The sequence below is a fragment of the Ovis aries genome, chromosome 14 (genome assembly GCF_016772045.2).
Source record: "Ovis aries strain OAR_USU_Benz2616 breed Rambouillet chromosome 14, ARS-UI_Ramb_v3.0, whole genome shotgun sequence".
NCBI lineage: Eukaryota > Metazoa > Chordata > Mammalia > Artiodactyla > Bovidae > Ovis > Ovis aries.
Genome location: NC_056067.1, coordinates 9,013,219 through 9,038,615, shown reverse-complemented (window position 1 = coordinate 9,038,615; position 25,397 = coordinate 9,013,219). Strand labels below are relative to the sequence as shown.

General features: G+C 44.3%; 1 protein-coding gene across 4 annotated transcripts in view; it reads right to left on the bottom strand.

Moving 5' to 3' along the window:
• The window catches only part of CDH13 (cadherin 13), a 1,037,580-nt gene that overhangs the window by 653,232 nt on the left and 358,951 nt on the right, over positions 1 to 25,397 (bottom strand). For all 4 annotated transcript variants that reach the window (XM_004014934.6, XM_060398282.1, XM_060398281.1 and 1 more), the window contains one exon: positions 5,694 to 5,902. In XM_004014934.6, the coding sequence (XP_004014983.2) occupies positions 5,694 to 5,902 (209 nt within the window). The remainder of the gene's footprint in view (positions 1 to 5,693; positions 5,903 to 25,397) is intronic.

Below are 25,397 nucleotides of genomic sequence, written 5' to 3'. Positions count from 1 at the left end.
TTTGCATATACTTATTCATTTAATCCTCGTGATGGTTCTATGAAGTTGATACTATTATAAGCCCGTTCTACAGCTGAGGGACCTGGAGCAGAGGTGCAAGCCTGGCACTGGGAACCGTGACAAGGCTTCCAGCTCCAGGGCAGTGCTCCCAGCCTCCCCGTGTGGAAGCCGGGGCCCTGAGTTCAGCAGCTCGGGAGTGATGCAAAAATGAACACAGATAAATGAGACGGTTAGAGTTTAATGCTATGATGGGGGAGAGGCAGGCAGGGCTCTCTGAAGAGCATGGAGGAAAAGTCACTTTACTAGCTGGGGGGATGGAGAGGTGTCCCTGAAGAAGGGAAACCTCGGCAGGCTCAGAAGTTTCAGAAGAGTTAGTCCTGCCGATTGGTACTGGGCATGCAGCAGGCGGGGCCGTGGCTAGCAGGCCATAACCTGGGCAGAGGAGTGGCCAGCATGACCTGGAGGAAGAGCTTGGCCAGCTCAAGAAACCACACGTGCTTCGGTATTGGGAGGTGAGGGCAGATTTCAACGCAGGGAATGGTATGAAGGGAGGGACTCAATCTACTCAAGTGTTTATTCAGAGGGTATTTACTGAACACCAACTACTGCCCACACTGTGCCGGCTGCCGAGGACAGATCAGTGGACCCTCCAGGAAGGAAGCAAGGAAAGAAGGGAGTGGGGGCGTGGGCAGGGAAGTAGGAGGGAAACAGACTAAACTGCCTTCAGCGAGCTTACAGTCTTCTCAGAGAGCCAGACTTGAAATACTTAAACAAGGAAACACACGTTTAGTTAGCAATGGAGAAGACGGCCAGGAAGGAAGAGAACGGTGCTAGAAATGAGGCTAGCAGAGGAGACCTTCCTTTGGTACCAGGGAGTGCTCTTAGAGGAAGTAACATTTCAGCAGGTCAAGCCACTGAAAAATGAGAAGGAATCTGACCTGCATGAAGGCTGTAGAGGTCAGGCTAGACTGTAAAGGACATTTTTCACACATATACAAAGACTTCAGAATTCATCCCATAGGCCAGATACCCTGATGGGAAGTAAGAGCCCATTAAGCAGAAGAGTAATCTGGTTAGATTTGCATTGATACTCCAGGCTAGGGGCAGGCAAGCCTGATCCAAGGCTGTAGTCTGTGGCCCCCACAACTCTACCATCTGTTACAAGCATGCTTCCTGCTTTGCTCATGAGACCCAGCTGTCTGGGTCACAGAAATCTAAATTCTACAGATGCCTAGAGCGTGAAACTCATTTTTTAAGATGTAGTCAGTAGGTACAGTCTCTTTAGCTCCCAAACTTAATTCAAAATAAATTCCTACAAGCTCTGTGAAGTTTCCCAGCCTGACTTTATCGAGTTTTTAATTGATGTCAGAACTCAGTGCCATAATCTACAGTTGTGGAAGCTACAAACTCCTAAATTAGAAATACATAAATAAATAAGTGGCATTTTCCCCCCAGACTTGAAACGTGTAAATGAGGTTGATGAGTCCCATTTCCACAGCCGGTAAAGACAACTCCATCCAAGATGGAAAAGGAATGAAACACGCAGTTTTTCCATGTAAACCTTTGGAGCTCTATGTTCAAGGTAAAAATGACGAACTATTTAATAAGTAAGTAAATGGAAGCAAACACTCTGCTGTCTTCCTGTTCACCACTGCTAGGCAGCAAGCAACAGCGGATTTGGTGCGGACAAGCTACAGTTCCATCCAGATGTACTCTTGTGAGTCAAGTTCATGGTCACATTCCATGGGCTAGGAAACATCTTTGTGCACATATGGCTATCTCAGCCCCTTCCTTAACCGTCCCCCTTGGCTGTTAAAATGAAACTGCTCCTTCACCCACACAGATCTAAGTTGATCTTACACAGGTCAGGCAGCCACCAGCTTCTGGGCAATCCAACAATGTAGCAATAGCTTGAGCATCTATAACTAAACCACAATTAACAATCAGACTTCACAGATTTGGGCTATAGGCTTTCCTGTGAAACAGGATGACAGGAAGCAGGTAAGATGAGAGAGGCACATTCTTACATTCTTTCATTGACGAATCGTTGGGCTCCAGTTACTGCAGCTGAATTGGGCTTCAGAGGGGTTGCGTTTGTCTTAGAGAACCCGTCCTTCCCTGACACAGTGATGTGAAGCCAGCTGCTGTGACGTCCCTCCTGTCTCGGTTGTGCTGGATGCTCCCCTGCCCTTATTTCTCTCTTTGGCCTCACTTTCTCCTTCCGCCCCTAATCTCTGGTCTCTGTGTCATGGCCTCAGCAAGGACGTTTTGTCCACAAATTCCTTATCCTTTCTCAAGAGGTTCTAAAATAGTGCCACTGATGGGACACGTCACCTGCTGTCTGGTGCTGTGCCCAATGGAGCACTCCTGCGATTGAGACTCCATTCTTATTTATCCCTGCTTCACAGATGAGAATGTGGAAGTTCAGGGAGGTGAGTGGCTTGCCCAAAGTCACGTAAACGTAAGTGATGGAGCAGAAATTTGAACCCACTTAAGTTTGACCCCAAAGTTAAAGCCTTACTACTATGCTACTTTCTCCCCAGGTGTTTACCTGGAGATCCAACCCTGCCCCTATCCAGATGTCCCCAGGAGCTGCCAACTCAAACACATCCAAGCTGGACTGTTCACCTTTCCCAAGCACTCCTCCCCTGACTGGCGCAATCCAGCTCCATCCTCCTAGGCTAGACAACTGGACTCACTGGGATGCTGGCTCTTGGCTCTGTTTTCCTTCAAACCACATCTTCCTTTGATGGTCTTCCCCTCATTGCTACTATACTGCTCTAACTCATGCCCTCATCTTTGGACCCATGGGAAGCCACCCAGGTGGCAGTTTGCTGGCGAGCAAAGTGGCAGAAGGAGAATGGATGCAGAGGCCAGAGTCTCAATCTTGTTTCTGCCAACTGCAAGCAAGGGGATACTGGCCAAGTTCTCACATCTGTGGGAAGGGGGTACCATTAGCAGCCTCTCAGGGAGGTAGGGAGGGTTAGAAATAGCACATTAAAGCAGACCCTGAGACACACACACTCACGAGAGTCCCACTAAGCAGTACAAGCTCTCACTCATCTCTTTGTGCCTCAGTTACCCCAGTCTGTAAAATGAGGCCAGTAGCATGGGCCTCCAAGGTGGTACGGGGATTAGACAAATCAGCATGTGTGGCCCATGAGGGCAGCAGGCAGCGTGCAGTGAGCCCCAAGCAGGCACTGACTGTCCTCACCAGCCCTCCCCCCTTCTCTAAAGGCACGGAGCAGCCGTCACCATCGCCTCCCTGTTGGTACTTATTAACATACATGGTCCCTTTCTCTCCCCAGGCAGGAGCTGGGCTGACTCTTGAACCCATTGCTTTCCTTCTCTAGCTGGCCTGCTGCACCACACACAGTAGGGCTTCAAAAATACTAACTTGGTATCTATTAAGGACTGTGCTTTCCTTAGAGGGATTCTCTGGCTACCTATTTTATTTTCCTAGCCTTTTCTCTTTTTTTCTTTTTTTTTTTTTAACCTTTATATTATGGACATATCTGGGCAACTTCACAAGGCTGATTTTCAAATCTCATAAAATTACTGAAGGTGGGAGATAAATGCCTATTCTGCTGGAGTTGGTAAGCTGAATGGCACAGCAGCCTCCCCCGTACTTTACAAGAAGCAAACAATAGCCACCAAGCTTTGTGGACAGTGTGTTCAGACAGAGATGAATAGGAGACGGCCAGGGCTCCGAGGAGCTGGGCTTCTAGAGGGGCTGGGCTTCTAGAGGGGCTCTTTCTGGGGCTCAAGTGACCAGCTCTTCATGGCTGAGTCTCTTGGTAATAATGCCAGGACTCCAAGCCCAGCAAGGTGAAGTTTTGTCCCAGGGAATGTCTCAAATCCCGTCTGTTCTGCTTGGAGCTAAATGTGATACTGTCTTTTCTAGATTTAGAGATGAGCTGTCAATCACAATGAACACTGATCTAACTTCATTCTATCCCACATGCAAAACCCCCTTCTGTGAATCTCTGTACCATTTACTTGTTCCCAAGAAGCATTTCGTACTGCACATTCTGGCAGCTGTGTTGCTAGGCATGTGGAAGTCATTTACATCATGAGTTAGTGAGCTGCTGTGAAAATAACCACGGTTAAGTGAGAGATAAACTCTCTTTCGCGGTGCCAGTGGGTTTCCACACTGGGATGTATTCACCAAGATCCTGTTTTGTTTTGAGAACATCAGTGGCACACTGTGGATTCACGTTTAGCTTTCTACCTATGCTTAACTCACAGATTGACAGATATGAAGAGGTATTATGGAGTTTTTCAAGTCCAGGGACAGCAAATATACTCCAGCCCTAGCAACATCTCTAAGTGATCAATGGATAGTTGCTTTCAGAAGCACTGTCTTGGGAGTGATACTCGGGTCAAGCAGGGTGTCTGCAACGTATATTGTGGTGGAGTAGGGCAGCCCATGTGCCACTTACTTGCCGTTGCAGACTGTTTAACCCCTCTCATCTGCAGGTAAGGAAGCTACGTGACTCTTTCAAGATCACACAGACAGCGTTGGCAGGAGAGCAGCACTCACAACGCCATTTGTACTGTCTCTGCTCCCCAGCTGTGGGATTGGTGTTCACTCCACCACCGAACAAAACGAACAGATGAAGCAGGGTTACTGGGAGTGTGACAGATGGAGAAAAGCAGTGGGAACCACAGGCTTTGATAAAGTGGGCAAGAGCAGGCCAGCAGCAGGTAGGAGAAAGGCTAGTCCAGTCGCACCAAGCTGGGGACACACCATTATTATTGTAATTATTTTGCCAGGGTCTTGCTGTGCGTCTTCCCTTTCTGTAATTGAGAAAGCCACAGAGTCTCTGAGCTCCTGGTGACGGAGAAGTAAGTAGATTTACAGTACCAAATGTCCCCGGATGACACAATCAGGAAGCCTGAAGAGCAGTTTTTGGCATTCCTAAAGTCACATGCGTGCAGGGGCAGAGATCTTCATACAGGTGCGTGTAGAAGGGAATGGACACCAGTGCGTGGCAAAGGAGCAGCCTCACGTACAACTCTAGTGTGCGACTGTGGTTCTCACCTGCATATCCTCCATTTCCCTTTGTTAGATGACAGCATCCTAATTTGAGTAACTAACTCTTTCACTCTCAGTCCGTATATTTTAGGTGGGGCTGAACTCATCCTGATTTCAGGACAAGGCATGTGCCTCAGGCTTAGCCAACTAGAGCATCAGGATCCAACTGTCATAGAAACTGAATCAGGGATGGGAGCATGCTCTGAGGAGAGCCAGTGAGACTTGACTTCAAGCTTGGGGTGGCAGTATAGGAAGAGATGCTCTTTGAGAAGACTCCAGAGTGGGGAGATGACGTGAAGCTGCTGAGACCACACCAGGAAGCAGGAAGGGCTGTGACCGTCTACAGGTGAAGTCAGTGGAAGAAGAGTGGAATCACAAACGGAGAAGGACCAAAGCTAAAGCCATCATTTGGGCATGGATGCACAGCCATGCAGGCAGGCAAAGCTATCTCTGAGGTCTCTGTCACATAACCCAATCAGTTCCCCTAGCCACGCTGTGCGTTTTTTTTTTTTTTCCTTTTTGACTTAGGTTTCTATCATTTGCAAACAACAAAAAGACTCTTGACCAATAATAAGCCAAAGACCCATTTTCCACATAAGACACACAAATCTCAGTGTTCCTCCTTAGACCAACTTATCCTAAGTGGTTACATTACCTGTAAGGAGCCCTGGATGTCTTTCCCTCCAACAATTACAAGTTCTGCCATGTCTTCTGCATGGGGAGTCCGGGCATGGACGAACAGAGTCTTGCCCACCGCAGTTATGTTTCTCAGGGCAACTAAGCTGCCATCGTTGTTCACCTTGAAGTATGGGCTTGAGACCTCATAGTGCAGCTTGTCATTTCCCTTGCAGTCACTGAAGGTCACTGGCCAAAACAAAACAAATGAACAGAAACAGAAGGAGTGTGAGCAGGCTGGGAAGTTTAATGCTGGAGCTGTCTTTGACCATTAAATACGACTCACCACTCTGCACCCGGACCCACGAGTGCTGCCCCTCACCCACTGCATCCTCTTGTGGCCTCCCGGCTTTGGCTAGGCAAAGGACTCCGCTCAGTGAAGCCTTCCTAATCACCACCGCCCCCGCACCCCCCCCAGCAGGTGCTAAGCCTTTCAATGCACAAAGAGAACCTCTTCCCTGCTTCCACGCTGGGGGCAGAAGATACTGCGGACAAGGCTGGGAACTGAGACGGAAGGCCCCTTGTCACCTCTCATCTAGGCTGAGCCCAGCACTGGAGACAGGTAAGAAATGAAGGACTCAGGCACGGCCTCCCCTTAGTTCCCCAGGCTCTATGCACAGCCAATCGTGACAGCATTTCACCTCCTGTGCTCAACTTTCACTTAGCTCCTTGGTGAAGTCAGGGGTGGTGCCTTTTCTTCCCTTAGAATCCCTATAACGCTTTGCATAGCTGCTAAGTATGGTTGGGATCTGTGTGTGAGTGCTGAATGAAGTTTTGGCAAAGAACAGTTACGGCTCAGTGTTTATTGAGTGGCATCTGAGTGCCAGGCTCTGTCATAAGGCCAGTACATTCAGTCTCTCCTTTCAGCCTCACAACTACTCTAAGTTACAGCAGCATTTCCCAGGTTTATTTTTATTATCTTCCTCGGCCCATAAGTGTTTTTAGAGACTGTTGCCTAATTGTCAGCTCTCTCATGCGTTGCCAGCGTCATAGCCCTATCTGTTTATTTACTGGATGGAAATCTGTATTCTACACACACACATACGTACAATTGTTTGTCTTTCTCCCAAGAACCCGTGTCACCCCTCTGGTGACACAGAGCCCCACTGAGAATGCACAATCTACACACATTATTTCCATACTATGGGAGGAAAGAACTGAGCCTTGGAGAGACTGACTAACATGCTCAAGACCACACACCCAGGAAAGGCAGACACCTGTTCTCAGGCTGATCAGTCTAGACCTACAGTTCAAGCTCTCAGCACATCCACTTCCCAGAAACAGGTTAACGAGAGGGAAAAGAGCTGCTGCCCCATCCTGACCCCCTCAGGCCTCTCACCAACCCCTCCAGGTCATCAGAGGTACCAGGTGAGGACATCCTGAGAGACAGACCTGCATTTAGGACCTGGCGCATAGTAGGCCCTCAATATATCCTTGCTCTCTTCCTGACTTGTGGTATCAAGTAACTAGGGTTGCATGATTGGGTCTTGTATATTTTAGACACCTTTTACCAGTCCAGGAATGAGTGCTTTAGACTGGGGGCATTTTTCAAGGCTATGAGAATAGTTTAGAGAATTAAAAAAAAGAAAAAAGCAATACCTGCCCCAACTCCCAACTGAGGTTCTGACAGAGGAGGACTGGGGTCCAGGCACTGGTATCTCTTTAAGATTTCCCAGATGAACCTAATGCAGCCAGGGTCAAGCACTGGGACCTTGGACAATGGACTGCTTGTCAAGATGCCAGGTTTCCACATTTCCCAGTGATTCCTGGCATGGAGCCAGGGTTGGGGACCTAGCATGCCAGGAACTGTTATTCCCATGCCCTGTGAAGGGGCAGTTTTAAGAGTAGGTGTCTAAGCCCCTTTCCAGTCCTGGCTCATTTGTAGTGGCCCTGAGATCATGGGCAAATGACTTGTCCCTTGAACCTCAATGTCTTCAGCTACAAAGTGGAACTGTTACAGGGAAAAGCCAATTATGGCTCCATTTCTTTTACTTTAACCTTTGCTTCTTGTTGCTTTCGTTCACTAAAAGGATACTGTCCATACATAATGGCCTGCCATGGGGAACCCTGCCCCTCTGCCTGAGTGTTAAGCCAAAATGCTTCTGTGCAGGACCTTGTCTACCTGCGGATGGCTATAGGAAGGAAGAAATTAGCACATCCCCTCCCAAGGCTTGCCATTCCAGGAGGTATGTGCAAGATATATGCCTTTTTAGTTTGCTTTCTCAGCCCCCCAACCCCCCATTCTAGAGAATAACCTGGCATCTAGACCCAGACAAGACGGTTTTATTTTGAGACATTAGTCTGCCATCTTTGTCTGCAGGCTTTCTGAACAAAGTTGTATTTTTTGCGAGAACACTCTGTCTGTAGACTTACTGACCTGTCATGTGGTGAGTAGAGTGAACTTGGACTCAGTAACAGAACAAATAATAGTACCTCCCCTCGTAGGTACTACAGTTCTTATGATAAGCATTAAACAAGATAATAACACTTAATTCAGACAGACCCTGGTGCTATTACTGAAACACAAATTTGTGTGCCTGACAATACCATACCTTGGTATCGGCCTTGGTATTGTGAGGCTGAACAATACCAAAATATCAGTGTGGAACAGAGAAAGGTTTCCTGCAAGGCCCTGCAAGGAGACAGGTGGGTCATGCCTTAAAAATCCCAAACTGCCCGAAAGCTCTCTGCAAAGCCCTTTTACAGGAAAGGTGAGGAAGGGGTGTGGGTAATTGTTGCAAACTTCTTGGTGTCAGATCCTTTGTTCTTGAACCGTAAGGTCACAGTCAGGTAATAACATTCCTCTAAACTCCCACCAAACAAATGCTATTCTCTGTTCTGATAAGTATAGGCCAGGTCCCTCAGCACAACTTTCACCCTCGGAGGTCCAGGCCTGGCTGAGAGGAGGGGGTCCCTGCAGGCACTGGTTACCCTGCCCCAGAGTGTTTGCCCAGCACCCATGCTGGGTCTTCCTGCCAGCGCCCAGGCCTGGCTGAAGAGGCAGGTCTCCACTGGTAGCTCCCTCAGGGCCAGGTCCCCAGACCTGCCGAGCCACCACTGCTGAGGGAGCCAGGTGCCCAGGCCCCAGCTGGCCTCAGGCTCCTCACACTGCCCAGTGGGGGCTGGTCCCAGAGATGGCCGCTGCCATTAGGTCACTGAGGCGGGGATGGGGGAGAGGGTGATCGCCACCTCAAGGCCTGGACCCGGCCAGGGGGCGGCCTTGGTGAGGGCTCTGGAGCTCCACAGCACACAGCCCCCAACTTGTTCCCTGAGCCCCCAACTCACCCACTGCGCCAGGCCAGGTCTGCCTCTTACCTCGCTCTCCATCTGAGGATCACCACTCGGAGGACTGTTGGCTCCTGTCCTACTAATGGCCGCTGGTACACGGTTATTCAGGGGGAGGAGCCCACTGTGGTGCCGACCAATGGCTGCGCAGGACTACCAATAGGCGCTGAGTGACAGTTGCCCTGGCGAGAGAGACCCACTCCTGCACCGACCAATGGCTGAGTGACTGTCTAATGGTCTGGTGGTAACCATTTTCTGGGAAAGGGCTGGGGGTTATGGCAGGCAGCTCCGGCCACGAGAGTGCTAGGGGTTGCAGCCGGTGGCAGTGCTCTATTGCAATGCTCCATGAACAAGAATTACCATCATCAATTTTCCTGTGATCCTGGGCATTGAAGGAGTTCTCTTTCCTTTTCTACACAACTTCCTTCTTCTAGCTGTTTTCTGACTGCCTCTTGGGTCCTCCTGCCTCTGTCCAGTCAGGTACTGGTGCTCTGGCCCAGGCGGTTACCATGGAGATCGTTACTACAGATATTTCTGCTGAGGCTAAAGCAACGAGGCAGATGATTCTGATCAGGCCTTGCCCATCTTTGAATCCTCCCACTTTTCTTGGCAAAGCTCTACCTATCTCACTTGAGAGATCACGAAGGGAAAACAACTTCAAAGGAGTAAAATTACAGTGTCTGCCCACAGCGGACTCCACAAAGTTGTCTAAGGTATTCTTTTTTCCTAAAAGAACGGGACTCTGCTGAAATTTTTACATTCGTGATTGCAAAGAATCCTTACATTATCTATCTGCGGTGAATACTTTTTTTCCTCTCTGGAAGCTGAGACTTAGAGTCTGAATGAGGTTAAGGCCAGTTAGTCTAGGTCGTCTGCCTAAGCGAATGTGTTACTTCCTTCAATCACTCAGCTTCCAGATTCACAATCTAGTCATGCTTTCATACCTGATCTGTTATTCCCCTAATATTTTTCTTTTAATTGACTCACATTTTTACTTATACAATTATTTAAAGATAATCTTTATAGTACAAGATGAATCTGCCAAACGTATTTTTCTAAAAATTTAAGGAGGCTAACAGAAGCAGAAGATATTAAGAAGAGGTGGCAAGAATACACGGAAGAACTGTACAAAAAAGATTTTCATGATCCAGATAATCATGATGATGTGATCACTAATCTAGAGCCAGACATCTTGGAATGTGAAGTCAAGTGGGCCTTAGAAAGCATCACCACGAACAAAGCTAGTGGAGGTGATGGAATTTCAGTTGAGCTGTTTCAAATCCTGAAAGATGGTGCTGTGAAAGTGCTGCACTCAATATGCCAGCAAATTTGGAAAACTCAGCAATGGCCACAGGACTGGAAAAGGTCAGTTTTCATTCCAATTCCAAAGAAAGGCAATGCCAAAGAATGCTCAAACTACCACACAATTGCACTCATCTCACATGCTAGTAGAGTAATGCTCAAAATTCTCCAAGCCAGGCTTCAGCAATACATGAACCGTGAGCTCCCTGATGTTCAAGCTGGTTTTAGAAAAGGCAGAGGAACCAGAGATCAAATTGCCAACATCCGCTGGATCATGGAAAAAGCAAGAGAGTTTAAGAAAAACAACTATTTCTGCTTTATTGGCTATGCCAAAGCCTTTGACTGTGTGGATCACAATAAACTGTGAAAAATTCCTCAAGAGATGGGAATACCAGACCACCTAACCTGCCTCTTGAGAAATCTGTATGCAGGTCAGGAAGCAACAGTTAGAACTGGACATGGAACAACAGACTGGTTCCAAATACGAAAAGGAGTACGTCAAGGCTGTATATTGTCACGCTGCTTATTTAACTTATATGCAAAGTACATCATGAGAAACGCTGGACTGGAAGAAACACAAGCTAGAATCAAGATTGCTGGGAGAAATATCAATAACCTCAGATATGCAGATGACACCACCCTTATGGCAGAAAGTGAAGAGGAGCTAAAAAGCCTCTTGATGAAAGTGAAAGTGGAGAGTGAAAAAGTTGGCTTAAAGCTCAACATTCAGAAAATGAAGATCATGGCATCTGGTCCTATCACTTCATGGGAAATAGATGGGGAAACAGTGGAAACAGTGGCTGACTTTATTTTTTTGGTCTCCAAAATCACTGCAGATGGTGACTGCAGCCATGAAATTAAAAGATGCTTACTCCTTGGAAGAAAAGTTATGACCAACCTAGATAGTATATTCAAAAGCAGAGACATTACTTTGCCGACTAAGGTCCATCTAGTCAAGGCTATGGTTTTTCCTGTGGTCATGTATGGATGTGAGAGTTAGACTGTGAAGAAGGCTGAGCGCTGAAGAATTGATGCTTTTGAACTGTGGTGTTGGAGAAGACTCTTGAGAGTCCCTTGGACTGCAAGGAGATCCAACCAGTCCATTCTGAAGGAGATCAGCCCTGGGATTTCTTTGGAAGGAATGATGCTAAAGCTGAAGCTCCAGTACTTTGGCTACCTTATGCGAAGAGTTGACTCATTGGAAAAGATTCTGATGCTGGGAGGGATTGAGGGCAGGAGGAGAAGGGGACGACAGAGGATGAGATGGCTGGATGGCATCACTGACTCGATGGACATGAGTCTGAGTGAACTCCGGAAGATGGTGATGGACAGGGAGGCCTGGCGTGCTGTGATTCATGGGGTTGCAAAGAGGCGGACATGACTGAGCGAATGAACTGAGCTGAACTGAACTGAACTGAACTAAAGAGGCAAGTAAAAACATACATTAGTCCTTGTATGTACTAATGATGTGTGTTCCATGCTCCAGAAATGCTGGCTTGGGCTAAATTCCTCTCTCATTTAAACAAATTCATGCTTAGGTCCACCATACTCAGGTTTGTAATCTAGGAAGGCTCTGATATAATTATATTGAGTTGGATGAAAAGTTTGTTCATGTTTTTTCTGTAATATTTTATGGAAAATCCTAAATGAACCCAATATGATTATCTTATATATTCTAGGAGGGGTTCTGACATTTGAAATAATATTTATAACATAATAATATACTATATATAATATAGTATATGTAAATATACTATATTAAATAAATATTATATAGTAAAATAAATATTATATAGTTTACTATATAATCTATATATATATATTATATATATTATAATGTCAGGTGAGTGTATTCTCCTCGGTTCTGTCTCGTCTCAACAAAAATTTGAAGTGGCAGACGTTAAAGCCCTCAGTGTGTCACAGCTCTCAGACAGACCGTGTTATAGCTCTAAAAGATAGATCAGTGTTACATCTCTGTGTTACAGCTCAGTTTTATTTAGAAAATAACAGGAAAATACATCCTCAAGAGGTGAGGGCATGCCAACCCAAAGACGCGAAGAGAAGAGAGAGAGAGAAAGAGTGACTATACAGTGTGCACGGGAGAGAGACCCCCGGCCGTTTGGCCCCTCTTTGTCTTTGTCTTTGTCTTTTCCTCCCCCGGGCCCGCTCTGTGTAAATCAGGCCAGCCAGGAGTGCTGCTTGTTCTATCTGAGGTCCTCACTCCAGTCCTTGGACCTTCCTTTGTTCTATTTTCACGGGTTGCCATTTTGGGCTCCTGTTTCCTATTCTCACTACCTAACAATAAAAATGTCGGAGAAGGCAATGGCACCCCACTCCAGTACTCTTGCCTGGAAAATCCCATGGATGGAGGGGCCTGGTGGGCTGCAGTCCATGGGATCGCTGAGAGTTGGACACGACTCAGTGACTTCACTTTCACTTTTCACTTTCATGCATTGGAGAAGGAAATGGCAACCCACTCCAGTGTTCTTGCCTGGAGAATCCCAGGGACGGGGGAGCCTGGTGGGCTGCCATCTATGGGGTCGCACAGAGTCGGACATGACTGAAGCGACTTAGCAGCAGCAGCAACAATAATAATGTAATATAAAATAGCAACCCACTCCAGTACCTTTGCCCGGAAAATCCCATGGATGGAGGAGCCAGTAGGCTATAGTCCATGGGGTCGCAAAGAGTCAGACACGACTGAGTGACTTCACTTTCACTTTCATAGTATATAAAATAATATAATATATATAACATAAGAATACATATAACATAAATAATGAGGTCTTGAGAAAGACACAAACCTTAGAGAAGGCACAATCTAGACCAAACCAACAATCGCAATTGAATACTTAATCAAAAGAAAAATAGGTCACCACACTCTTTGTTTCTTCTTGCTCCTGAAGGAAACAGACCCTACTTCCCCACTGACTGCAATCTCACCTTAAATTTCTTATTAAAGGGCACAGTTGATAGCACCAGCCCTGAATCATTGTCTTACATTATGAACCTTGTTGACACAATTGAGATGTCAGTGATTCTCAGAGACCAAGCCACTGCATGCTCCAGGGTGCAGAGTTCAAAGAACATATTAAGGATGAAATGGAATAGTTTATGTCTGTTTTGTAAAAAACAGATGTTTCTGTATAGACAACCTCCTAAGCTCAGAATAACACCATGAGGATAACTGAAAGGAAAAATTATAATAAACAATTAAACTTGTGAACAAATATTGAAAACCTCTGTGTGAGGGGGGAAAGGAGCTATCTGTACTATTCTGCACCTACAAAGAACTTCCTTACATAGTTTATCACTATGGCATTTAAAATAGCTACTGGGAAAAATTATACATATAATACACTGTACATGGGGATTTATTGGAATCAATTGTGCAACATCATTCTTTGTGATAATCTGTGAACACCCCAGGAGAAGAAAGGGGGAAGTGAAAACTCCCCACCTGGGGGAAAAATGCAAATTAGATGAATGGCACCACTCAGCGTTTCAATTATGCTTTCAGCGTGTTTCCACTCAAAATGTCCTCTGGGCTTAATGCAAATGTCACAAAGAGACAAACTTTAGCTGGGAGACAAAACTGCAACTGAAATGGGAAGTGTGGTACGGGAATTAAGGGGCTTAATCCTCCTGATCCTGATTTTATGTTTTTCTATTTCTTTCTTTTGAACATGGTTCTCAGGGATGGAAAAGGCATAGATTTCTTACCATCTAGAAATGTGTGAGGAAGCAAATTAAGCTATATTATGATCCCAGGAAAATATAAAAATGTAGATAGATTTAAATTTACTGTAAAATAAAGAGCAGTCCTACTCATGTAGATAGGTACAAACTCAATATGGAATTTGTGCTATTCTAATAAGTGTTCTGGGGTGAGTCTGTGATCCATGCACTCACATCTGACATGGGTAAATGGTCCTAAATACATTGTTCACATTCTGTGGAGACTTGCAAACTGGTCTACACATAAGTTTCAGGCCTCTCAGAGTTGGTGGCCAGACTCTGCTTGTACGCATGTGTGAGGATGTGTGATGACCAGTAGTAGCGTGGGGTCAGTCATCTTGGGAGCTGTGCTCCTCCCAAAGTCAGAAGTGACTGGATCTACTTCTAGAAACCTATGCTTGCACACAGAAGAGCATGGCTTTATTTCAGCAGTATGCTGGTTTGAAAAAAAAAAAAAAAAAGGAGATTGTACATTGCTTGCTCTCTCTTAAGACTGTATCATCTATCCACATACTCATAGCTCAATTAGTCAAACAATTCAATTGCTCCATTTTGCATGAAGGACCTGCATTTGGTTGATCTGCAGAGTCTTTGATAGGGCATGGAAAGCCATGCCTTTCTAGCAACTGAAATAGCACTTAGTCCAGAAACATCAGATGGACTCTCCCCAGGATACAGCACATCACTTAATTGCTTTTTGCATCTTCAGTATCCCACTGGGTTCCAACTTCCTTGGAAAGAACTCAAAGGACTTTAGTCCAGAGGCTCTATGGATTCGCAAGTGAGAGAAACAGAAAACAATTCCTTTGGTTTCTCCGAACACACTTGTTACTCAAAGCTTCTAGTCAATCAAGGTTTCATTAACATGCGTTCAGTGCCACCCACACTGGGACAGATCCTTGACTGATAATATATCCTCCAGCCTTCATTCTGTCTACCCTCTTGATTCCTGAATGCACGGAACCATATCCTGTGTTTCATGTTTGGCCTGGAGTCAGCATTGACATCCATAGCACTTCTGTAAGGTTCTGGGCATGTTCCTAACCGTGACTGATTATCCCGGCAGTGGATTTCACCTCCAGAGGCTTTGTAGATTTGATAGGTGCAGAATGCACATAAAATGGTCTTATACATCTCATGTGTCAATCCCAAGTTTGATAAAATAGAGTTTCGATTCTATCATGTCAGCCAAAGACATCATAATGAATGATTCCATCAAGTGATATTCAGCAAAAACCTATTTTTTGTCATGTAAACCCTTAAGGGGTTTACAGAGCCCACATCTGCTTTCAGGGGATTTCCTGTGCCAACCATTAAAAATTGAGCTGCTAGCTCTGGATAGTCTTTTCTGCCAGGGTCTTACATTTTCCTCTTGCTACTGATTTTTTTTAAAAACACAGCAAGTTGTTTTCTGAAAAAAAAAAAAAAATGTTATGCACTTTCAATCCTGTGGTGGTTATAATCACTATGAATTTGTATCTCAGATTGGAATTTATATGGCACAGTGCCTGGCACAGTAGATACTCAATCTGTTTGTTGAATGAATAAATAACAGAACTGCCATTTGGCAGCAAAGTAATTTTAAATTCCTCAAACAAAACTGAGGATGGCTCAAATTCACCTGAAGATTTGAGTAAGTTAATGTGAAAGCCACCCACTCGGCGAAACAGAAATCACTGATTCAGCAACTTTGTGAATCACCAAGTCTTAGATTACTGACTCCCTGTTTTCATATTACTAGTCCATGGTTCTTCCTTAGTCCTTAGTTTTTGATTTATCTAGTAATTATGTGCACACATGTCTCCCTTTCTGAGTGTCTATAGGGTGAGTTAATGAGAAAAGAGATTTGCTCCACTATAACTTGTATCTGGTCTTGCTGTTGGAGACGTCTGGAGACATGAGGCAGAATGTCTTAACTAGGCCTATACTGAGATCAGGCCAGATCCTGATTGTGTGTGATGCTCTGGCAGTCCAGTGATGCCCAAGCACCCCTATGCTCCATGAGATGGCATATGTGTGGAGGAAGGAACCTTTAAGAAGGTGGACCACATACGCTGCTCTGGGGTCTTCTAGAACTAAAAGCTAAGGAAGGAAGGTGGGTTGGGATCCTACAGTTGTGCAGGTGGGAGCTATACATTGCTGCAGTGAAAATATTAATATTTGCATGATCTTGTTATTGCCCAAATACTAGAAAAGCCTGAAGAACTTCAGGGTACCATTTGGAAGGTCTAGTTATTTCTGAGTGAAATAATTTGTGGATCATTGGATACTTTCAAGTAGCAAGCACTTAAATGACTGTTGAGCAGCATTGGATGCTGTCTTTTACAGCTGGGAAAGTCTATTATTCTAAATCACGATATATCCATCCATTAACCCATTAAAAGTATCATTTGACCACTTATGGTATGAAAGACAGTAGGCAGAAAGGGATAAATGCCAATATTAAGACAAATAAGGTGGATTATCTGTCTTCTAGATACTCAGAGTCCAGAAGGTTGGACCACAGTATCATTTGGAGGGCTGCGCTTTTGAAGGACAGGTGTCCCATTCCTTCATTGTGACGAAAGGCCAAATACCACCACAGGGTGGATCTTAGAAGCAAGCAGATCATCTCTTCATATAATATACTATTTCTTACAGTAAGAAAAAGTCAACCAATGAACAAGTTTATAATTACCAGAAACACCCAAGGTGAGGGGTTATCAACAAGTATGTATCACCTTATTGAAGAGCTGTACTCTCTTAAAATTGCTTAGAAAGTGAATTTCTGTATATTTTTTCTATATTCTATTATAAATTAGATGTGTTTTTCTAGACAATGTTTTGGCTGTAAGTCCCAACAAAATTAAAGAACACAGCTACACATTAGGAGCACTTGAAGGGATGAACTGTAACTTTTAAAGGTAAATATTATCCTAGTCCATGAACTAAATAGTAAAAGTATGCAAATCTTGTGGGCCAATTTTTTAATTGGCTGTGAAAGTCTGAAGATCTAATTATAATGATGGCTACCATCAAGTTAGCAGAACTAAGCATCGTAGACCTAAAGGTCCTTCAGTTTTGACTCACTCTCTTCTTTAGAAATGAAGCAGGATGATCAGCTATTCTCTTCCTGGGTTCCCAAAGAAGCACTTGGGTTTTAGAAAGGATGAGGGGATGACGGGAGATGAAGCCAGGTGGGAGGGTGGCAGTGGTAACCCGACCTTAGAAATAAATTAAAATGTCCAAGATGAACAAACAGAAAAAATAAGAGTCTTCAGGGAATGTGTATTGAATGAGCTTCTGATTTAAAATGCTATTGTGAACGGAAAAGATTGTCTATAAACAGTCCATAATCTATAAGCTGAAATAGCACTCAGTAAATAAACTGTGGAAAATTCTGAAAGAGATGGGAATACCAGACCACCTGACCTGCCTCTTGAGAAACCTGTAGGCAGGTCAGGAAGCAACAGTTAGAACTGGACATGGAACAACAGACTGGTTCCAAATAGGAAAGGAGTACATCAAGGCTGTATATTGTCACCCTACTTATTTAACTTATATGCAGAGTACATCATGAGAAACACTGGGCTGGAGGAAGCACAAGCTGGAATCAAGATTGCCGGAAGAAATATCAATAACCTCAGATATGCAGATGACACCACCCTCATGGCAGAATGTGAAGAGGATCTAAAGAGCCTCTTGATGAAAGTGAAAGAGGAGAGTGAAAAAGTTGGCTTAAAGCTCAACATTCAGAAAATGAAGATCATGGCATCTGGTCCCATCACTTCATGGCAGCTAGATGGGGAAACAGTGGAAACAGTGGCTGACTTTATTTTGGGGGGCTCCAAAATCACTGCAGTTGGTGATTGCAGCCATGAAATTAAAAGACACTTACTCCTTGGAAGGAAAGTTATGACCAACCTAGACAGCATATTCAAAAGCAGAGACATTACTTTGCCAACAAAGGTCCGTCTAGTCAAGGCTATGGTTTTTCCAGTAGTCATGTATGGATGTGAGAGTTGAACTATAAAGAAAGCTAATTGCCAAAGAATTGATGCTTCTGAACTGTGGTGTTGGAGAAGACTCTTGAGAGTCCCTTGGACTGCAAGGAGATCCAACGAGTCCATCCTAAAGGAGATCAGTCCTGGATGTTCATTGGAAGGACTGATGCTGAAGCTGAAACTCCAGTACTTTGGCCACCTTAAGTGAAGAGTTGACTCATTGGAAAAGACTCTGATGCTGGGGAAGATTGAGGGCAAGAGGAGAAGGGGACAACAGAGGATGAGATGGTTGGATGGCATCCGACTCGATGGACATGGGTTTGGGTAGACTCCAGGAGCTGGTGATGGACAGGGAGGCCTGGCATGCTGCGGTTCATGGGGTCACAAAGAGTCGGACATGACAGAGTGACTGAACTGAACTGAACTGAAACACTGATCTATAAGTGTTCAAACCTGGAAGAGGGACCTCCCTGGTGGCTCAGTGGTAGAGAATCTGCCTGCCAGTGTAGGAAGCAGGTTTGATCCCTGACCTGGGAAGATCCCACATGCTACGGAGCAACCAAGCAAGCTTGTGCACCACAACTCCTGAGGCTATGCTCTAGAGCCCAGAAGCCAGAACCACTGCGCCCAGGAGCCAGAACCAGCTGCTGAAGCCTGCGTGCCCTAGAGTCCATGCTCTGCAATAAGAGAAGCCGCCGCAACGAGAAGCCTGCCCACTGCATTAGAGAGTAACCCCGCTTGCCTCGACTAGAGATGAGCCCATGCAGCTACCAAGGACCAGCACCGTCAAGAGTAAACAAATATAAATAATGTAAACAGAGAAACAAGCACCCTGGAAGAAGTGGGGAGGTTCTAGGAGAGGAGAAACTAACCCTCAAGTCTTTAACAGAGTACTGGGAACATAACCGATATTCAATCAGCGGCGTTCCCCACCCTAATCCTCATGCGATATTTCAACTGTTTTACAGAAGGCGAAATGCAGGCCACTTGGAGAGGCTGAGTTGCCTATGGTGCAAAGGTTAGTGATAGAGTTCAAACTGAGTTCAAATCTAGTTCCACCACACTCCAGGCTTTTCACTGCACTGCTCTGCGCCCTCTGACTGCTGTGTTTGAAAAATTCTCTAAAAGCTAGTAATTAAAGAGGAATTTTTCACATAAAATATAACAAATCAGTCTTTATTGGATTAGCCTTCCAATCCACTTGATGCACAAAAATGGACAAACTGACGGGGTATCAAGAATTAGTGAAATGTCAGACTTTGGTTTATGACCTAGTTGAGAATGCCACGTGAATGTCGTCATTCCCTCTAGTTCACACTGGTTCAGTGAACATAAATGGCTGAGGCATCAAGGGTTGAAGAGTTTTGATTCACTATCAGCGTGCTTTGGGAATCACCAACACATTTCCCTAGATCCTCAAGACACTCTACAAACCCATAATCTTGATTTTTTCATGGTTGATGTCTACCTTCTCTAATAGCTACATTTACAGCTAGATACTTAATAAATATTTCTTTCAGTTCTCTAACAGTCCCACGAAGGTAGTGTTTTATGGATGAGGAAACTAAGACTCAGAGAGATTAAGAAAACGTCTGTGGGCCACACAGCATTGAGTAGCAAAGCTGGAGCTCTGCTCTTTATATCTGTTCTAGAGTCCTGTCTCAGGTCTTGAGGGAAGAGGCAGGATCATTCCAGGATGGTGAAATTCAAAGTAAACGTTAGAAGTCTAGTCTGTAGTTTAGGAACCCATGGATTAACAGGAAGTTGGTCTGCCTAAAGGTGAAAGAGGAGTCAATGATAGAGATGAGTAGAATGTTGAAACCAAAGAGTAAATCCATCAGGAGGAAAACCCATATAGCAGAAGCCAGAAGGCCCTGTAGATCAAAGCTCAGGGAATACTTGAACTCTGCAAAAGGTTTAGGAAAATACATGAAGGGGACCCAGCCAGATCTTTCTGCAGCCCCCAAACATCTAAAGTATTCAAGTGCTTTTATTAGCATGGTTTCTTTAAAGGATGAAAGAAAATACGTGTGGAATTTGCTACCATTGATCTGTCTATAACTTTTATCAAAGAACTTTAGAGATTTGAACTTTCTGTAGACCAGCGCTCTGCTATTCTACTACAGATTCATCACAAGTCCCCAGATTACAAGAGATAAGACAACATGGGGGAGGGGCAAAATAGCATGGAAGTTTGCTCCATGATCTTCAGAATGGTTTGATGTTCATCAAGACTCGTAGCTGGTCTGCAGCCAGTGTGTGGATGCGCACCCTGTGTATGAAGTCCTGAGGCATTTGAACCCCTCATCCTGCATTCCCTGTGCATACCTAGAGTGTTTCCAAGCACAGATGTTCTTGCGCTACCTGCAGAGTAGTGTTTGGAGGCTCAAGTGTTTGTTGCCTGAGGCAAGAATGAGTACCCTCCCCAAAAGGTATGCCTGAGGTACTGAGAGGTTGCTGACTTAATAACCAGAAGGGATGCCAATCAAACTGTAACACAGTGCCCAACACTGACTTTTGCCCCTTCCCAATTTTCTCCTGACCTAGGCTTTGGCAACCTAACCTGGGCGCTTCCTACAACTTCATCTACATCTCTCTGGCTATGCTCTGCACTAACCCTGGTAAAAGTTGGCAGTCAGAAATATTAGTGGACTCTCTGTGGTTGTAACCAATTAATTTACTCACCTCCTCCCTAATTGCAGTGGGTGAGATGCTCACCAGCTGTGATTACAAATTGGTTCTGTCTAGTTGACAAGACCTTATCAGGAAATTAAAATAAAGTGATCTGGCTTACAATACATGAAGCACAATTAATTATTGCATACATATATGGGTTTCTGATGTAAGCAAGGAAATGATCAGCCCTCTAGGTCATGCCTATTCATCCTCCAGTTGCCAAGAGATTTTTATTGCTCCCTGATGCCATATGGCATTGTCTCTAGCTTTAGCCTCATGGGAATGCAGGAGGCAGCCTGCCAAGACTATCTCATCACTTGTTTAAAGGTACCCCATTTTCCTGTGATTTCTTCTCTTGACAACAATGGCCCACATTCATTTCCTCAAGAAGTGAAAGCTAGCGCAGCTGAAGGCTTTCCACCCTACCTGAATTATCAGGGGAAGTGCACAAGCCAAACTTAAATCACAGCTTTCCATCAAAAGTGGCAACTTTTGCAATTGAAGGATTCTTATAGGGGATCTTGAGTATATTACTGTGATTGCAGAAGGTCCTGTGTGTCTGGAAGTGTTCTTTTTGCACCTACCCGCAGCAAGTCTCAGGTCCCGAGATTTATTGCTCGCGCTTTTTCTTTATGTATATGTGCTGCAAGCCGAGGCATCTGGTCCCACACAACTGTGATATTTACGATAATGAATCACAGATGTTTAAAAGGATGTAATCTGAAAACACTTAAATGCTAAGATGCTGGAAACTTACTGCAAACACTGTGAAGAGAGGACCTTTGGATTATGTTGATTTTCTGATACAATCACTTACGAATAGGACTTGACATATCCTGGGAAAATACCAGACAGAAAGAAATGACTTCTCTCAACTTTGAAGAAGTGTTCAAAATAAGCAAGGAACTCCAAGGGTGTAGATTTGGTTATTCTATAGATTACTGAACTGCAACCCCTTCAAGAATCAAGGTTGAACTTATTGTGTACCCATCCTCCAACACATAGTATTTTAATGGCCATTTCCAAATACAAGACAACATTTTTAATTTCACTGGAGTGAAAAGGTAAATTCTCCTTCCACCCCTTATTGTCCCATCAGCCACACAAATTGATGTCTATTCTACCAGATTAACAAGCTATACACACACAGATATGCTACAGCAGTTCCGCTCATACATCTATTACAAACTTTTTATGTCAGCCCATATAGAAGTACTTCATTCTTTTTCACGACTAGATAATACCACGTAGTATGAATACACTATCATTAAAGCAGTCTCCTGTTGCTGGACACGGATATTTTCTGTTTCATAATTACTAACCGGTTGGTAATAAACACCTTTAGACCTGACTTTTTGTGTATATGTGCAAGCATTTTTTTTTTTCCTACAGTTGAGATCCATCTTAGAAACTGCTGATTCAAATGAAATGCCCATTTAAAATTTAGTTAGACTTTGACAAATCATCCACCGGAAATATTTTATGGCCTTGGACTCTAATCCAATGTGTAATAGAGTTCTCTTTCCTCACATTAACAGTGGATAATATATTTTTTTTTGCCAATTTGTGAGCTGCAAAAAAGTATAGTGTTAATTTGTATTTTTCTGATGAATAGTGATGTTAGGCTTGGTCTCCTAGTACTGGCCATTTTAATTTCCTTTCCTGTGAATTTCTGGGTGTGCACCAATACTTAGGAATTCAGATTGTCATCTCTTGTTTCTTTGTTTTTCTCTCTACTAGACTGAGAGCTTCTTGAGGCAGCTATGTCTTGCTTGCCATTCTACCTTCGCTGCCCCACAGAGACTAGGCACATGAGTTTTGTGGCGTGAATACATGTTTCAAGGATGCAGCTGATGTTTGTTCCTTCTACCACACAGCTGCTTACCAGAGTCTCACTTTCAAAGAGAAACCTCGGCTCAACGCCCTTCTTCCTGGTTTCCTCTCATATCGCGCTCCCCAACCAGAATAAAATCTTCACACTTTCAAGGGCTTTATCAACCTAATAACTTCTGTGTCTCTAGTACATACTAGCACAGAACCTGAAAAACGGTAGGCACTCAGTCAGTTTTTCCCAAATGAGTCAGTCTTCGGTGGATGGCCTGTCAGATGGTTCCTATATCAGATGCCGTGCTGGCACCCAACTTTGAAAGGTGGACTGGAGCTTTTGATGTTATGTCTGCTCTCCTTCATCTCCTCCGCTGATGGATAGAGGGAGCCTCGGGGCTCTTAGTGAAACGCTTAATCCCACTTTGTGACCCAGGGTTTGGGGTGTGTGTAGAACCTGTGAAAGGGAAATGCTATGATGACACCAGCAGATGGGCCTCCATTGCCTTGGTTTGTCTGTTTATTTGTCTGTTTTGTTGGGGGAGGGCACAGCTGTATAGAGAAAGGTGTACTGCAGACTTTCTAGAACATGCCCTACCAAGATGTTGAATCCATGAGATGAATTCATACTGATATACTGACATAAATCTCTAAAATCAACTGAGAAAATCAAAGACCTTATAGGTCATCTTCCAGCTGCATGTCCCTCTAAACCGGGAATCAGAAACTTATGGCCGGAAGGCCAATTCCAGCCAACTCCTTCTTTTATAAATAAAGTTTTATTGGAACACATCCCTACTATTTGGTTACATGTTCTCCATGTCTGCTTTCGGTCTACAACTGCAGGATTGAATAGTTTCAGCAGAGACTGTCTGGCTCCCGAGCCTGAAATATTTACTCTCTGGCTCTTTGCTGAAAAAGTTTGCTGACCCCTGCTGTAGGCCAAGGTCACATTTTTCTCCCCCATGTTTCAAGAGATCTACTCTAAGCCACCTGAGGGTTAAGGCCAGCAAACCCTCCGCAATGGATTTTGTGCTCTCAGTTTGCATGATTAGCCATAACGACAATCAGCAGAGTGAGGAAAATGACTCACACTCAACTAAATGTTATCTCAATGCCTGTGTCTTGCTTTTAATTTTCAAAAATAAAGATCTTCTGGGAGATATTTTCCATCCAAAATAGAATCCTGAGGGGTTTAACTTTTTAAATAAACTGTTAAAATCCATTATTTGCAGTCATTAAATATATGGACAAGCACTCATAGAGAAGATGAATATACCCAGAAGAGCAGAAGGGAATTGTGTGTATCTATATTTTTTATGTCTCTAAAGCAATAATTTAATTTAGAGCCAAGAAATTAGCTGAGAATCATGCTTTTGCTCAAGCTCACACACAAAACTGTTTGTCTTCAAGGTCTGTTTCACACACATAAAGTGATCTGTCATTTTCCCATGTAATTTGTCATTAATTTTTGTTTCTTTCCTTGTAGACAGTCTATCATTATTATCCCCAAAATGACTAAGATGTCTGATTTTCTTCGCTCTATAAGTGAAGCCATTTGAAGATTTAGCTTCTTGGAAAATGAAATGGGAATTATCCAGTCCAAAGGTGGTAAGGAAATAGTGATTTTATTTTCTCTGATAAGGGCTTGGCTCATTAGCAAGAAGCAAATCACTATTTGTTTGAATAGAGAGTCAAACTGCTGCTGCTGCTGCTAAGTCGCTTCAGTCGTGTCCGACTCTGTGCGACCCCATGGATGGCAGCCCACCAGGCTCCCCCGTCCCTGGGATTCTCCAGGCAAGAACACTGGAGTGGGTTGCCATTTCCTTCTCCAATGCATGAAAGTGAAAAGTGAAAGTGAAGTCGCTCAGTCATGTCCGACTTCGCGACCCCATGGACTGCAGCCTACCAGGCTCCTCCATCCATGGGATTTTCCAGGCAAGAGTACTGCAGTGGGTTGCCATTGCCTTCTCCACAGAGTCAAAAGAAAGAAATAAAAAAATCCTTCAAATTGCTTTAACATCCCCACAAAGTTAGTAGCTCTATTGAAGAGATGCAAAGGGATAGTTACTGTGTATTTTAAGTAGTTAAATACCCCACGAACTCAGAAAAGTACTGCATTTGAGCTACATCACATATTTCTTCTATAGTTTTATAAGTTTGAATTGGATGGTTTCCTGAGCTCTTAATGCCTTTTAAACCTGGATATCATAGATACGAATTTTTGTTCATTTAAAGGGTACTGAGTAAGGAGGACAGTTCTAGGCCAGGGAGTGGGTATAGAAGTGAAATCTGGTGATAATTAACATGAGTGCGGGAGGAATGAAGGGAAAATAAGGTAGAGTTGTTGCTCACTCTTTCACCAGTAACAACTTCGAAAACATTCCTAATAGCCATAATGAATAAAACAGCTGCTGAGCTCAACCCAGAGCCCTCTGAGGAAGATGGGCAAGGGCAAGACCCTGGGGTCTATAGAGGAAAGCACATTTGGGTGAGGAAAGCACAGTGGTTGCTAAAGAGCTCTGCCTAAATAAATAAATGTTAGTTGGGAGAAAACAGGAAATCAAGTGAGAAAATGTAAGGAGCAGAATTGTGGGGGTGGGAAGGAAGCAGAAAGCTGGAGATGGAGTAGGAGATCGTGTGACTTCCCTGATCTTCAATTCATCAGTAAAATTCCACCTGTTCATAAATGATGTGTATGGTGTGGGCTTCTTATGCACACTGTTTCAGGAGGCATGTTTTATTGTTTGCTTGGTTTGGTCAAGAATGAGGCAGCCTTTAAAGCATAGGACTCAGAGGCAAGACAGGCTATGAAGACACAAGCCTCCAGGAACCGGTGTAAGTTAGAGAGGCGGTTTTGGATTTTCGCACTGTAT